This window comes from Poecilia formosa, unplaced genomic scaffold (genome assembly GCF_000485575.1).
Source record: "Poecilia formosa unplaced genomic scaffold, Poecilia_formosa-5.1.2 Scaffold105, whole genome shotgun sequence".
Taxonomy (NCBI): Eukaryota; Metazoa; Chordata; class Actinopteri; order Cyprinodontiformes; family Poeciliidae; genus Poecilia; species Poecilia formosa.
The window spans coordinates 284,334-299,017 of NW_006800044.1; the positions used below are offsets into that span (position 1 = coordinate 284,334).

The 14,684-nt window shown below is 39.2% G+C and overlaps 1 protein-coding gene across 2 annotated transcripts in view; it reads right to left on the reverse strand.

Annotated features, from left to right (window-relative positions):
- nphs1 (NPHS1 adhesion molecule, nephrin) overlaps positions 1-14,684 on the reverse strand; it is a 58,597-nt gene that overhangs the window by 22,466 nt on the left and 21,447 nt on the right. For both annotated transcript variants that reach the window (XM_016675002.1, XM_007559501.2), the window contains 5 exons: positions 9,067-9,189; positions 8,387-8,468; positions 4,283-4,386; positions 1,814-1,935; positions 225-396 (listed from right to left, as the gene is read on the reverse strand). In XM_016675002.1, the coding sequence (XP_016530488.1) occupies positions 225-396; positions 1,814-1,935; positions 4,283-4,386; positions 8,387-8,468; positions 9,067-9,189 (603 nt within the window). The remainder of the gene's footprint in view (positions 1-224; positions 397-1,813; positions 1,936-4,282; positions 4,387-8,386; positions 8,469-9,066; positions 9,190-14,684) is intronic.

Genomic DNA, 14,684 nt, shown 5'->3' on the forward strand with positions numbered 1-14,684 from the left:
AGAACCATGAAGTAACGCTAGTCTGGAGGCAGTAAGAAATATTGGCTTCAGCTACCATAGCCATTAGTTTCATTAACGATATTAACATTAGACTTCTGTCTCTTTTTTTTTTTTTTTTTTTAGCTGGAACTCTGAGGTTTTTATTACTTTTTTTCTTTAATCTTTAATAAACCATTAGAAGTAAGACCTGAAAAGGGTATTGTGTGCCTTCTGCTTTCACTCACAGAACACTGTTATTTTGCGGGTGACGGACAGAGGAGACGGGGAGACAATATTGGCACTTTCACAGCTCAGCTCTGCCTGGTTGTCAGCAGGGGTGATCTGTAGTCTGAGGATATTTCTGGACTTCTGGCCCACGACTTCCTCTCCCCAGGTTGTTGAGAGAACTTCGCCTTCCTGAAAGATGGATGAACATGAGGCGGGAGGGGGAGAGAAGGTGAGGCAGCGTGTCTGAAGACGGAAACTTGCAAAAGCTTTCGGATCAGTTAAGCTGTTTCTTCTCTTTTTATGTTTTCTCCTCAAACTCCAACGGGCTGTTATGTGAAAAATCAGTGAAATTCAACGCGTTTGTGAAGAGTGTGAAAAACAACGTGTGGTATTTAAATCTCTTTTACTGTCTGACAAGTGTGGCTTAAAGTCGTACTCAGCCCCTTTACTCGAATGCTCCTAAATAAAATTCATCACAGCAGACTATTATTTTCCTAAATAATAAACATAGTTAATGGTGCTTTTCCACTGGAGCGTCTCTAAACGGTTTGGTTCCGTCTGCCCCAGACAGATTCATTGTCCATTAGCGGATCCGGTGTCGCTCTGCATGGCTGTTCTCAGATTTTCTACCTACTTCAGTGGTAGTACTAGCCACATCAAACAGAGTACTGAGACAAATTTGACAATTTGATTGACACCTGGCCATATTTGTTGATTAACTCGAGATTCACCTCGGCGAACTCCAAACCACTTTATATCTTTGAAGTGGACCGCGGACATGCCGTCTGCTAGCAGAGAGCTGCTCAGTACAGAGAAGTGTAACTATGAGTTTAATCACGAGCAAAGCCGGGAACACGTGTTGAGTTTTGGAGCAGGATGAACGTGATTTAGCACCTCTGTAAGCAGCTCCTCCGTCTGAAGAACGGTCAACAATAAAGAAGAGAGAAACGCTGCCGATTTCTGTCACAGCTGCAGTTTTGCGCTGACAGTGTTAAACACTGGAAATACATAATATTAGCCTGTGATATGAATTTTATTTTTCGTTTGGATTTACAAAAAAAAAAAATAAAATAAAGTCATTGTGTGGCTATTGGTTTACACCTTTTGACTGCATTACTTAAACCCAAAAGTGCCAGAATATAATTATTTTTATATGTACAGGTAGAGAATCAGCTGATCTGGGTCTTTATCGATTTGATTGGGCCATCAATTCCTTTCTGTAAGACAAAATGAAACACCTGGGCGTTTTAATATCTGAAAAGTGCGGCATCAAATAACCTCACATGCCACTGCGAGGAGTCATATGGTGCATCCCGCAACTTCAGCGTCTCATAGAGACCTGTTTGAATCCGTCATCTGGAAATGGAAAGAATATGGCCCAACTGCATTACTACCAAGACCCGGACTCTATATGAAATGATAGGCTAGAAGAGGAGAACTTTAATCAGAGATGAAGCCAAAAGGTTACAGAGACTCACAGCTTAGGTGGGAAAATAAGGTACTCTAGAGCTGGAAGGGTTTGTGAAATAAAATAACTCATTTAGCTAGAGTGATTTTTTTTTTTTTTCTTAAAAGCTTCATTTTGCAGATGGCTAAGAGGATTTACCTTAGTCCATTGAAGAGTGCCCAGGGGGTTTCCACCATGGGATACACACTCCAACACGAGCAAACTCCCCGCTTTAACCACGTCTCTGTCCAAACCAATAATATATGGAGGCTCAGGAGGATCTGTCAGAAGAGGGAGAGACAAAAATAGCAGTAGCTCAGAGAAATCTGAATATTAAGCAAAGCATAAAAATATACTGAATAAATTCGGCGTCTGCTGACACTCAATATGAGTAATAAGTGGCATGTGAGGTCCCAAAAGGTTCAGTTATGGGATCTTAGTGTTTTTTTATACTTTATCCTTCTACGACTTCACATTAAATAAATAAAAAACTAATCTTTCTAAACATCTTTATGCTGATATTATACGAAGGTAAGTAGTAACTAGTTACATTTACTCAGTCACATTTATGAGTAAGTTTTGGGGGGAAAAATTTACGTATCGAAGTTTTACTACACTGTACTTACTTATTACCTTTACTGAAGTATTGCAAAGCATCGCTGTTCTTACTGTAGTAATTCAATACTCTAGTGACTGTGACTAACTTCACTGAATGAAGACCAATCTGATATGAAAGTTTTATATTTAAAGGCACATGGTGTCATTTGATGGCACAGCCAAGAAACTATGCTACTTTCAGTTGTTATAAAAGCACTGTAGATATAAAAAAAATAACTTAAAAGAAATTTGACTTTGCAATTTGATGCTTTAAAAATGGCCTCCGTCTCATTCAGAAGCACCTGCTCTTCTCCAACTTCAGCGCCTCATCACAACAGGCATTACAACATGAACTCATTTACCACTGTTCTTGGGGTCAATGGACGGAGAAGCAGATTATATGATGAGCTCAGCAGACACGCAGTTCCACACTTTGTGTTTTGGTTTAAGTTGCTTGCTCATATACACATCTCAAAAACCTTGTAATACTTTTATTTATTTATTTATTTATTTATTTATTTATTTATTTATTAAGTTTCTGTTCAGCACTTTTTCCTGGGAGATGTGTCATATAAATAAACATTTCATACAGCAATGAATAATGTGCAGAGTGTCCCTGTTTCTTGGGTCAAAGTTAATAAACTGGTCCCAAGTAAGAGAAGTCCAGATCTGATGAAAGCATTAAGAATTAAGGGGAACAGCGAGACCATAAAGAAAAAAAATAACAGATATGCAAGCAGTAATAAGACAACGTGAAATATGAATAAGTTATAGCTGAGCTAGAATAAAATATACGCAGTAAAATAAATTAAAAGAGGATGGGCTTTTGTTATTGCTGCAATCAGTTTCGGGGAGCAGCCTGTAGACTCTGGGCCAGCATGAAAAATTGCCACCTTGCTGACAATCTGGCTGGCAGAAAATGGCCACCGCGCTGGCTTTGATGGGCTGGCACACTGAGTAATACCGCAGCAGAGGTCCCAAGTTCTGCGATATTAGCACTTTACCACAGAGAGAGCATATTATTAAACAAAACGATGGAAAGGAAGGGAGGGTAGGTTAGTTCAAACAAAAGCACAGATTTCGACTGAGACAAATTTGGTTAATCAGGGTGTTCAGTCAGCATACAGGATGTAGGACAGGAGGGTGTTCCTAGCTTGAAGACACTGTAACAGGAAAAACATCTTAGCGGCTACTTTAACTGATCAGCAGCATAAAACATAAACTTCACTGTGGTAAACAATAGCTGCCATGTCACTCTGGTTCATGCATTAAGAAACAAAGGCTCTCGCAGTTGCAACGCCAAACAAAAGCGAAAGGGAAATTAAACAACAATACGGAAAAATGACAGCATTTGTGCCAGCTAACCTTTGTGCGGTTCAGCAGCAGTTTTATTTCCATGCTGTCAAATGGTTTGTGAAATCAGTGCGAAGAAAAAAGGCACTTTCTGCCTCTGTGCGTTCCAAATTTAATTTGAGCTGATGAACACAAACGTTGCCGGGCTAGTTAAGGCTGGATTTCTTATTATATCTGAGGTGGCCCTGGCTTCCATTAGCCTATTAGTTATTATAATGCTATTAAAAAATTCACTAGAAGCCTTGCTTGTATAATCCATCTGGGCTGGTCTAATAATCGTTTGGTGTATTTTGGGTTAACGCTGGGCCAAAAGCTGTGTCAAACATGATACATCAGGCTTAATGAAAATGTAATTGCACACTGCTCTGTGTTTTCCACTGTACTAGCAGAAAAAAAAAGAAAAAAAAAAGATTTTACTGTGACCCTACCAATCATTAATTGGGTCCATGGGGGGGGATTTATTTATTTTTTTTTTTCGTATTCGTTTTTGTCTTCTTTTTAAACAGGTGTTGACTTTGCCTTCAAGTCGAATGCTTCTTCTCAGACCACTAGCATAGGCTGAGTGCACAAGACAGGATGCCTCGCGGGCCTCCCCGAGGGCACCCGGACTCCTGTGTAGTTGAGTGTGCCTGTAGCTGCATGAGTGTATGCTTTGAGAAAAGAAGCAGAGACACTCACAATACACATTCATGGTCACTGTGGTCACCACCGGCTGGGAAACGGCTTCATTGTTGGCGTGACATGTCAACTCTCTCCCATTGTCAGATCTCAGAGCAGTGACCCTTTCAGAGGTAACACAAAACAGGGGGGAAAAAAAAAAAAAAGCATGTTTAAAAGAATAACGGTGCTCATGGTTCTCTTTAGTTGATATGGATAAACACTGGAGACCTGCAGGGGTGTAGGGAAAGTCCTTCACAATTTAGTTTAGTTTTGTAATACAATTGAAAATGACAGTATGTTTTACAGATTTCTTTCACACAGAGTTGTGGATTTCAATTGTTTTGTTGTTGTTTTTATTTATTTATTTATTTATTTTTAATTGATAACTATGGCTTACGGCTGCTGAAAAATCTAAATTTCAGTTTATCAAAAAAAAAAAAGAGAATATATATAAAATCTGCTACCTCTTAAATTAACTCTAGACACCTGAAGGTTTCTTGAGGCTTTACAGAGTCTCTCACTCTAGATTAGTAGGCGACACAATCTGCTAACTTGACAGATGTCTCAAGTTAGTTTTGACACGATCTGAGTTGTAATTGTACCAAATTTGACCATAACTAGCCTAAACCTGCAAAAACAAACTCTGTCACATTTTGTGCAAAACTATATCAAATTACTCATGCCAAAAACTTTGGCTCTTTTACCATTTCATACATTTACATTTTGAACATATGCTTATATTTTTTTGTGGTACAAAAATAAGCTGTTTGCTGGGAGATATTAAAATCCAGCCATGCATCAATTTGCACCCATCTTGGGCACATTTCATGTCTACTTGAATTATTGGATTATTTAAACCAATGATATGCACTGATATGCACATCCAAAGAGATAAAATGGTTTGTTTACATATACAAAACATAACTTCCATCCATCCATTATCTAACACCCTTATTCTTGCAAGGTCACAAGGGGTGCTGGTTCCCATTTCAAGCAGTCAATGGGCGAGAGACAGGATTCAACGGGATACACAGGGGGAACATGCAAACTCCATGCAGAAGAACCAAGGCTGGGACTGAAACCCAGTACCTTCTTGCTACAAGTCAACAGCGATGTTACTGTGCAGCTTCAAAATATAATTTTTGATAAAATAAAACCTACTTAGGATGATGCAAAAGTAATAAATGGAAGAACAAATTATGGAAGGGGAAATTGAACTTGATCCAAAACTACCATTACCTGCTTGCTTTTACAGGAATAATGTTTAAATAACAGTGAACTGAACTCTGGAAAGGCAATTAAGTGTAAATACTTCAAACCAAAGCAAGTGAGAGTTGTGTGCCTTGCCTAGGTTATCAACAAAGTAAGTCATGTTCTCCTTGCGTCAGTCAAATGTGCTTCATTTGAAAACTGATCATCCAAATACACAGAAAATAAGACCAATTTAATTTGTCGCTTTACACATACGCTTCCTACACCTTCTTAAAAGTGAAATATTGTAAGGTGTTGAACCAAGATAGGAAACACCTTCCAGTTTCAATTTTCCAAACCAGTGACAAATCAATAACGAAAATAACAAATTGCTCTCCAAGCAGCAGCCCTGACTTTTTTCTTATTTCTGACTACTTTTGTTTATGAACTCTCTTTCCAAACACTATGTTAACACAATAAATCAAAATCAGAAGTAATATATGAGTGGAAGAGTTAGCCATCATACTTCTTTTTTTTCTGTTTGTGATTTGTGCACTACTGAATGATCTGAACTGAGAAATCTCAACATCTTATAAATACCACTTTTTCCCCAAACACTGAAACCTTTTAAAACAGCGAAGCAAACATACTTTCTTAAGTTTGTTGTGTTACGTCATACGCACAAAAACGAGAAAAGAAGAGCGTTCCTTACGTTGGAACAACATGAGTAACTGTGGCTCTATTCATGCAAATACAGCAAGCTCTCCAAAAATGTGGCTATGGATTTTGTTTTTACGTAGAAGACAAAAATTGTCAGTTTTAATTTGAAAAATTAACAGAAAGAATTTTATAGGCTCCTTTTGCAGTCAAGTTGTGTTCATGTCCACTCAGTTTACAAAAAAATAATTCTTCTTTTGGTTGGCGTTTGCAGCCATTTGCCGAGTACCATTTATTTTTCTTCGTGCTTATTGGATGTACATCCAAGAGAAGTATATTTGTTGTCTGAACTATTAAAATATGCAGGTATAAGAATTCTTGGACGGGGGGGGGGGTCTCGAACATTTTCAGATTTTAGCTATTTGCAGACGACTCTGTTTCTTAATTCCTTCAAACACCAGGAGTCTGCTATAGACTGTCCAATGAGTAAATTAATTAGCAAAGCCCACTGGTTTTCAACTTGAAACTGTTAAATAGTTAGTTTGAGTTCGATGTCATCTAAGGCTAAGACTTCAGAGGTAAATGAAACACACGGCGTTACACACCAACAGCACTTGGACCGAGTTCACCATTGTCCACTTTAGTTGGTCCCTGAAGTTTTACTCTTGATGCTTCTTAGCTTGACAGACATTTTGACTTGGAACATATTGGGAAGTGCACAAGGTGGCATTAGAAAAGAAAGGTGCAAAAGCATCAGATCAAAAAAAAAAAAAGAACGTATCTGTGAGTTGTGACCTGAACAAGTCTTCCATTGCTTTTCATGTGCAGTCAATGCAGAGCTGGTGCCCCCGACCTACTGCTGAGAATAGGGGAACTATTTTATAGCACACATCCAGACTGCACTGCCTTTCATCGTGCCGCCAGAATTTAGATGGTTTCTGTCATTTTGACTGAAGGAGTGGCTCAACGGGATGGCGTTCATACAAACATCTCCACTTTTCTCTGCATCACAGTTAAACTCTTTCTATTTACCTACCAAATACTAAAATTTATTCTGGTGCTTTTTCACAGTTTGAGAACTATGGGTCTGACAATCGCAGAAAAAAAAAATAGGAAAGTATGTAGCAAGGGTCTTTAAATACATTTCAACTACAGATCTCCAAGCAATTAATTGTTTCTTTTGGCATCAAAGTTAAATTTTCCATCCCAAGTTCTCCCACTTGAAGGCAAGACATGGCAATTTCCAAGCTCATCTATTGTGCATTTGCTGTTAAAGTAAAACAAACAAAAAAGGAACAAGGGGAAAGCTTTGTAGTCTGAATGACCTAAACCATATGATACAAAACTGTGCTGCTCAATTAAAATTTAATAGTCCATCAGGACTCAAAAAAGACTATTTGGGTGGAGATTACAGCTGGCCAGTTAGTGACCCATAGTGTACAGCAACCAGCATGCAAGCCAAAACCGGTCAAGTGCAGTAGTTTGTTGTCAGCTTGGTGTGTCTATGCAGCCTTAAGGTCAGCATTATGCAAACCATTTTAAGGTAATGAAGGCTTGTCGGTAAAGAATCCTTAGACAACAGATGAGATAGCTTGAGAACTGGTCTGTTTTATGTTTTTTTGTTGTTGTTGTTGTTTGGGAGAAAATAACATTTTGCTTGCGAGTCTCTGTGTCAATAAATCAAAAAATGTGCAGTCTAATGCAGACCGCACAATCTTTATAATAACTCTTACTCTTGTCTTGTTTGGGTTTCAGTTTATGTATTTTAAATAAAACTACAGTAACAATGGCATCTGTTCAAATCCCACAAGGCCCGCTGCTCTGCATGCTCACTGTGATTATAAAGAAAGAACATCAATATTGCTTAAGACCTTGGCTCCAACTCTGGAGGGCTAGACAATAGCACAGCTCCTGCAGTGCAAATGTTATCTCAGAATATGACAAGAGGTTATTATCTCTGACACCGAGGAGACGCACAGGATTAAAGCAATCTATGCCCCTGTTTAATGTATAGGCACCTGGTGAACCGGCGAGGTTCGGCTCTGTCTCGCTGCTGCAGTGCAATTTCGCGCATTTGACAGGAGCTAATTCAATCGAGCGGTGGCAAGAAACAGTTGACTTGTGTACGCGCTGAGATTCATTGTATTCGCAAAGACAGATGGAGAAAATAAGAACACTTTGAAAACAAGGAAAACAAGGAGCCCAGGCAGGCTGGGGGGGAGATTGAGCGGGCTGGTTGAGGAGAGTGAGTCTGGCAGGCGGTGGAACACATACGTTACTTCGGCGTGCGTGTTCAGAAGCTTATCCTTTGAGCCAGATGTGGTAAAAGACGTCGCACCTGTCAGATCGACTCCATCTAGAAAAGACACAGTGGGGAGGAGATGCACAAATAAGACGAGTCTGTGGATGTGTTCACATGAGTCAGATGCATCAGTGTTGCTCTCACTAGAGCAGTGAATACTGAAATGTGCAAATAAGGAATCCTGCCGTCTTTGTTTTGATGCGTCTGAATTAAAAACAGCCATTGCCGGATTATGAATAGATCAAGATGCATATGAATGAAACACCTTTTGACCTCATTTCATCTAAAACAAAAGGGAAGTCTTACAAAGTTTTAGCCCCATGCTGTGTAGCCTCTGGTTAGTTTAAGTGAGCAACTAGAAACTTGTGATATACACTGTAAGAGTAATTGTAAAGTCAGGAGGAAATTGGAAATTCAAATTCTCAGGCTACATCCTCCCACACAGAGTCTCGTTTCCTATTCCAGAAAAATGAAAAACTCTCAACTTATTGCTGAAACTGAATTCCATCCTGCAAAATGCGTTCACGCTTGAGCATTCAGGTCACGGCCTATAGAAGATCCTGAATGCAGAATCTTTTTAAAAGGGCCGCAACCCTTCTTTTCTAAGCTGATGTCGGATTGAAATCAGCTGGAAAGCTGGAAAGGCTCTCACCTTTATACAGAGTGATATCAGCACTAGGCTTTGCGTCAGGGGCCACGCATTCAACCATGTACTTCTTTCCCGCCACCCAGGGTGTTGTCACATCCGTGGTAAAATACGGCTTCGATGGGGGAACTGCAGACATGAAACAATTTGTTTTCAGATTAACTTCAAGGTCAATGTTGCAATACCTTGAATAGATCAGCACAAAGTAGTGGATAAATGAAACATAACATAATTTTTTAACTGAAAAAAAATGAGAAAAGTGTGGAGTGCGTTTGTATTCCATCCCTTTTTTCTCTGATGCCCCTAAAGAAAATCAAGTCGAACCAATTCAAAAAAATTCCCTAATTAGGGAGTTGACCTATTAATCCAACTGCTCTACAAGGAACATCAGTGAACTATCAGCCTAATGAAGCCAAAGGAACACACAACCATGCAGGTCAGGGGTAATGATTTGGAGATGTACAATCAACAGTTTTGAACGTTTCAGTTGGATGAAAAACTCCTTTCATCCAACTATGGAAGGAGTTTTGCAAAACTGCATCCTCATCCTCACCAAAACTCTACGCTTAATGGAGAAATTCCTCATCCTGAGGTGTTAGTTTATCCTGAGCTATCTCTGCTGGTATGCTGCTTCAGCTGCCGGGTGACAAACTGATCCCTTATCCTCACTCTTCTACTTTTTTTCTGCTACTGCTCTCCAGTTTGCATTATTCGCTGTTACTTCAAGTGCTAACTTTATGCTTTCTGTCTTTTTTTTTTTTCTTTACAGTGAATAAACTGAACTCACCTGGATTGAAAACTAACATGCCAGTTAATTATCTTGAACAAAACTTCCCTGAAGTGAAACCTAAACACACATACAGAGCTACAGCGCAATGGTTTATGTCGTGGATATTCAAACACTTTATAGCAAATTTTAAAGGTGAAAAGATTGCCATGCTGTTAAAATTTTGAGTGATTTACAATAGTGAGGTTTGATGTAGTAGTGTGTTTGATTTCAATTTGTGAGCAAGAAGAAAAAGGCAGAAACACTGATTCACTAATACTCTACACAGAAAACAACAAACTTCTCTCTCTCTCTCTCTCCCCCTCTCTCTCTCTCTCGTCCTTTCTGGATTGACCACAGCAGTATTCTTCACATATCTCCTATTCAACATTTCAGTTCTTTTATCTGACCATAACTAGGAATTCAAGAGTAATAAAAAAAAGAGGAAAGAGAACAACAACATAGCTTTTACCACAAGGGACCCAGAATCGTTTGGCAGTGAATTGAGAAATCTGCCACCAGCCTAATTATCAAAGAGATTCTTCAGATCTATCAGCTCCTACCAAAAGAACTCTGTTATGTCACACACAAACTACAGAGAAAATGTTCGTCTATTGTGCCAACTTTGAGAGAGTGGGTGAGCCATGGAGAGCATGGTTGCAGTGAAGGTTGTTTTTCTTTCATCAGAGATCAAGTGCAGAGGCTGTCTGAGCTGAGAAACAAAGCCGAGAGTCGGTATGTATAGGAAAAATAGGTGAAGAGGGAAATAATATGATATGTCAAGAGAGAAAAGCCAGCATAAGGTGTAGTTGCTCCGCACTCCCACAACGATTAATTAATATAAATCTGGCCAAATCAGCCAGCCATTAAACAAACAGCTCCTCTCCACCTTTTTTTTCCACCACATACAATCTATCCTGCACCACTAGGAGGAGCTGTTGCAGTGTCCAGAGTCGCACACGCGCTCTGGTCTGCTATTGAGACAGATGAGATGTGGCTGCAGCTTCAAACTGATTTAAAAGAAGCAATTGAATCTGTGTGGACTGTGATGGGTTACCCAGAGCACTGCAGAGGCGCATGCCGCAATAATGAGATGCATTTGTTTGTTTTCGCCCCCCCCATCCTCCTCCCCCTCCTCCTCCTCCTCCCTGAGAAGTTGACTAGGCCATGCATCTATTGACAGCCGCTGCACTCTCAATCTACTCACGGCAACACAATTCACATGGGCGCATCACTTGTTGTGCTTGAGGAGCATCTGGCAGCCCAACAAATCCTAAAAATAAGAATAATGATATGTTCGCAAATGAGCCAGGCAGGTTTCTAATTTCTTCCTCCCTCCTTGAAACACCATCCTGTCCCTTGTATCTCTCGTTCACTCGTTCACTCCATCATCCCTCTCTAGCAGCCCCAGCCCACCCCCCTCCCCTAAATGCAATCCTTCTTGACCACTGCAGCTAAACTGCAGAAGTGAGGAGGAAGGTGTATTTTGTCTTGGACTTGGAACTTGCATCTCGCCATCCATCACATACACCATGTGATCAGATCAGCGCGGTCAGGAGAAAGTTACACATTCGCACAAATCCCTGCATACACAGGTCTTCATACCCCTTGAACTTTTTCACGCAGTATTTTATCATGCAAAACCACAAACTCTGATGTACTTTAGTGAGATTTTGTGCAATGGACTAACAAAGAGCTATCCATTATTGTAAAGCAGAGGAAAATCATATACGTTTTTTTTTTTTTTTTTTTTTTTAATTAAAATCTGAAAATTTGACATTTACAGATTTTAACCTCCTTATCTTATTGTTTAGACTCACATTGATCTGCCAGCTCAACAAGTACAGAGGCTGAAATTGTTACATATGTTTCTGTGCATAACAGCTCAACCTGACCCATAATGGAAGGAAGACTTTTTTCTTTTAAAGACATTGAAGCTTTCAATGTCTTTCAAATAACTGGACAGACTTATTTTGAAAAATGAGCAAATACTTTAGCCTCTAGTCTAGATCCACAAAAGGATGTTGATACACATACGTTCCATACTAGCTCAACTTCTGAAATTGCCATAAGCAAAAAAAAAAAAAAAAAACATACCATTTTTCTTTCACTTTACATCTATTCAACATACTCATTGCAAAGTGACCACAAGGTCCAACGGCTGTTGAACTAGCCAGTTGTTGCATTTGTGCAATGGTGAAAGGAGATAAACATACATAAGTAAAATAAATGAATCATTTTTAAAAAGTATTCACTTTTTTTAAAGACATGCACCCAGAGGTAATCATAAAAAACAAACATGCAGTTTCTCCAATTAACCCCTATGGCTCCTTCTTAGTCTACATGCCAGTCATTTATTTTTCTTTAGCGTTCCCTTGCCCTCTTTATCTCTCGCTTTCATCAAGGTGCATATGAAGAACACAAAAAAATAGATTATGCAAGGACTTGTTCCTGAAGTTCAGAAGACAAACAGTGAGCAGCAGAATCTGAATTATTAGACAAATACAGACGGATGGATGGATAAAGCAGATAAGAACCAGATTAGCAGATGCACATTAAAATGCATAAGCAGCTCTTCCCATCTATCCTTCTCCTTCATTCACATTACTTTCTTTGCTCCTTGCTGCACAAACACCCAGAGATAAACTCAAATCTACAGTGCATGCAGATTTGCGCAGCTACCCAGCAAACCGACACAGGTGAAGGAAATATGCAGATTTTATCTTGCTCTGCGCTAAGTGTGTGCACGGTCTAACATGTGATACTAACATGATTCTCCGAATGATGCTGGCCGAGGAGATAAGCAGTCTCTAAAAAGCTGATTGTGCTGAATAGGACGGAAAATAATGGAGATCTGAGTTCTTAACAGCAGACACACTGCACTCATCAGTTTTATCTCTAGGAGGAAAAGCACACACACATTCACGCACGCGCACACACGCATCGGCACTGGCGCATATTCGAGTGTATTTTTATTTTGCATAAAAAAAACACACACTCCTGCTTACACATACGCATGCATTGTAGGTCTCAGGTGTGTGATCTCTGGCAATAAAAGCAGCTGAAACAAAGCTTTTTTTAGCTTATCCTTTCTCTCCTGGCTTTCTTCCCCCTTTTCCTTCATGATTCAGAGGGAAGATGTTGAGCAAACGTGTAGGATGAAAATCAGATCCTCACACAGTCCCCCCATCATTTCTTCATTCAACCAAATGTAACTTGTTTTGACTGCATTACATAACTGTTAAATTCCCTTTTTGGAACATCTACCTCCCGTTTGGACTCTTGTGGCCAAAGCTAAAAATATATGACAAACACGCACACACGCTCACACTCAAACACAGTTTGTGCTCATTCACTTGTAAATCCGCTGTTATCATGTAGTTGTCCCGTAAGATAAATTCATATTTTATTGGAGCAATATAATCAAACACTGAAAATAAAAGAAAAATGCTAAATATTTATTGATAAAATCTTTAGTCTCACTTGTTTTGGTCTTTTTGGTTGCTATCATCCTATATAACCCCACTTTGCCTATAGCAGAGACATTTATCTTCTTTAACAGTACCAGAGAGTGGTGCATATAGTGAAGCATTTATCTTTGGACAATCTTACTAGATGGCCCAAAGTCCTGTTTTGTGCTTTCTTATCTAGCTTATCACAGAAGTTTTCATTAAAGCTAAGGCCTGGGAAATAACACAGCCATTGAGAAAGGCTGAAATATATATCTTGAGGAAGAACGCTCCACCATCCTTTTACAACCCATCTAACACTTCAGCATGTGCTAGGGCTGTGTAATTATATTGATTTTGCGATATATATCGATATTTTATATGCTAGAAAAAAATCGATATTCATCCGCAAGTATCGTAACATCCAACTGTCACCTTGCTCACTCACTGCTTGCTTCGTCGGGAGAGTGATTAGGTCATCAGGCTTAGAGTGATTCCTTCAGATGTTAAGTGTCAAGGTTAAAAAGGTATCAAACTATTCAGAGCAGGGTATTTGGGGCACTTTATTTTCTTTACAAATGTATGTAAGCTACAGTTTGTACCGTTTCAATTAAAAGAAACATGTTTTCTCACCACTTCTTTGATTCATTTTGTCCAGCTGTCGACTTTAAGTCTGTGTCCATGTCCAACCAGAGCCAGGTATTGTGTAGCTGGTGCTTTTAATCAGTTTTCAGTTAAATTAATTCAATCCAACTCTATAACAGTCACAAAATGTCACCAAAATCACTCTGTCCCTCTAAAATCTTTCAGAAAATTGCAAAAGTGTATTGAATTGTATTGTTTGCTGAATATCGCAATATATATCGTATTGTGAGCAGAATACTGTGTATTGTGTATCGTATCGTATCGTATTGTGAGATTATTGTATCACTACAGCCCTAGCATGCACAAGTTGATCATCAGTAAAACCGGACTGATATCACAGACATTTTGGAAGTTATGTTAAATGAGCACTATGGCTACAATACATGTATATTTTTAAAAGCATGCAACAGCTGGGAAATCAACGCAAACAAATATTTAATAATCTAAAAACAACACAGGTTAATCTGACTCCCTGTTATCTTTCTGTTTTCTCAATCAAATCAAAAGTTTATGGGAAATGCCAAGAAGGCATATGCGAGCAAGGCAGCCTACAAACATAGCTCATTTACACCAGTTCTGTCAGAAGGAATGGGCCAAAATTCCCGCCAACTATTGCGAGAAGTTATGGAAGGAAACCCAAAACATTTGAGTCGGACAGTTTAGGTAAAATGAAACTAAATATTGTCTACACAGAAACCGCCGTATATCATTGTGTTATTTATTTCATTTACTTCTCCAGCCCTGGTGGATCAGCTAGGATAACC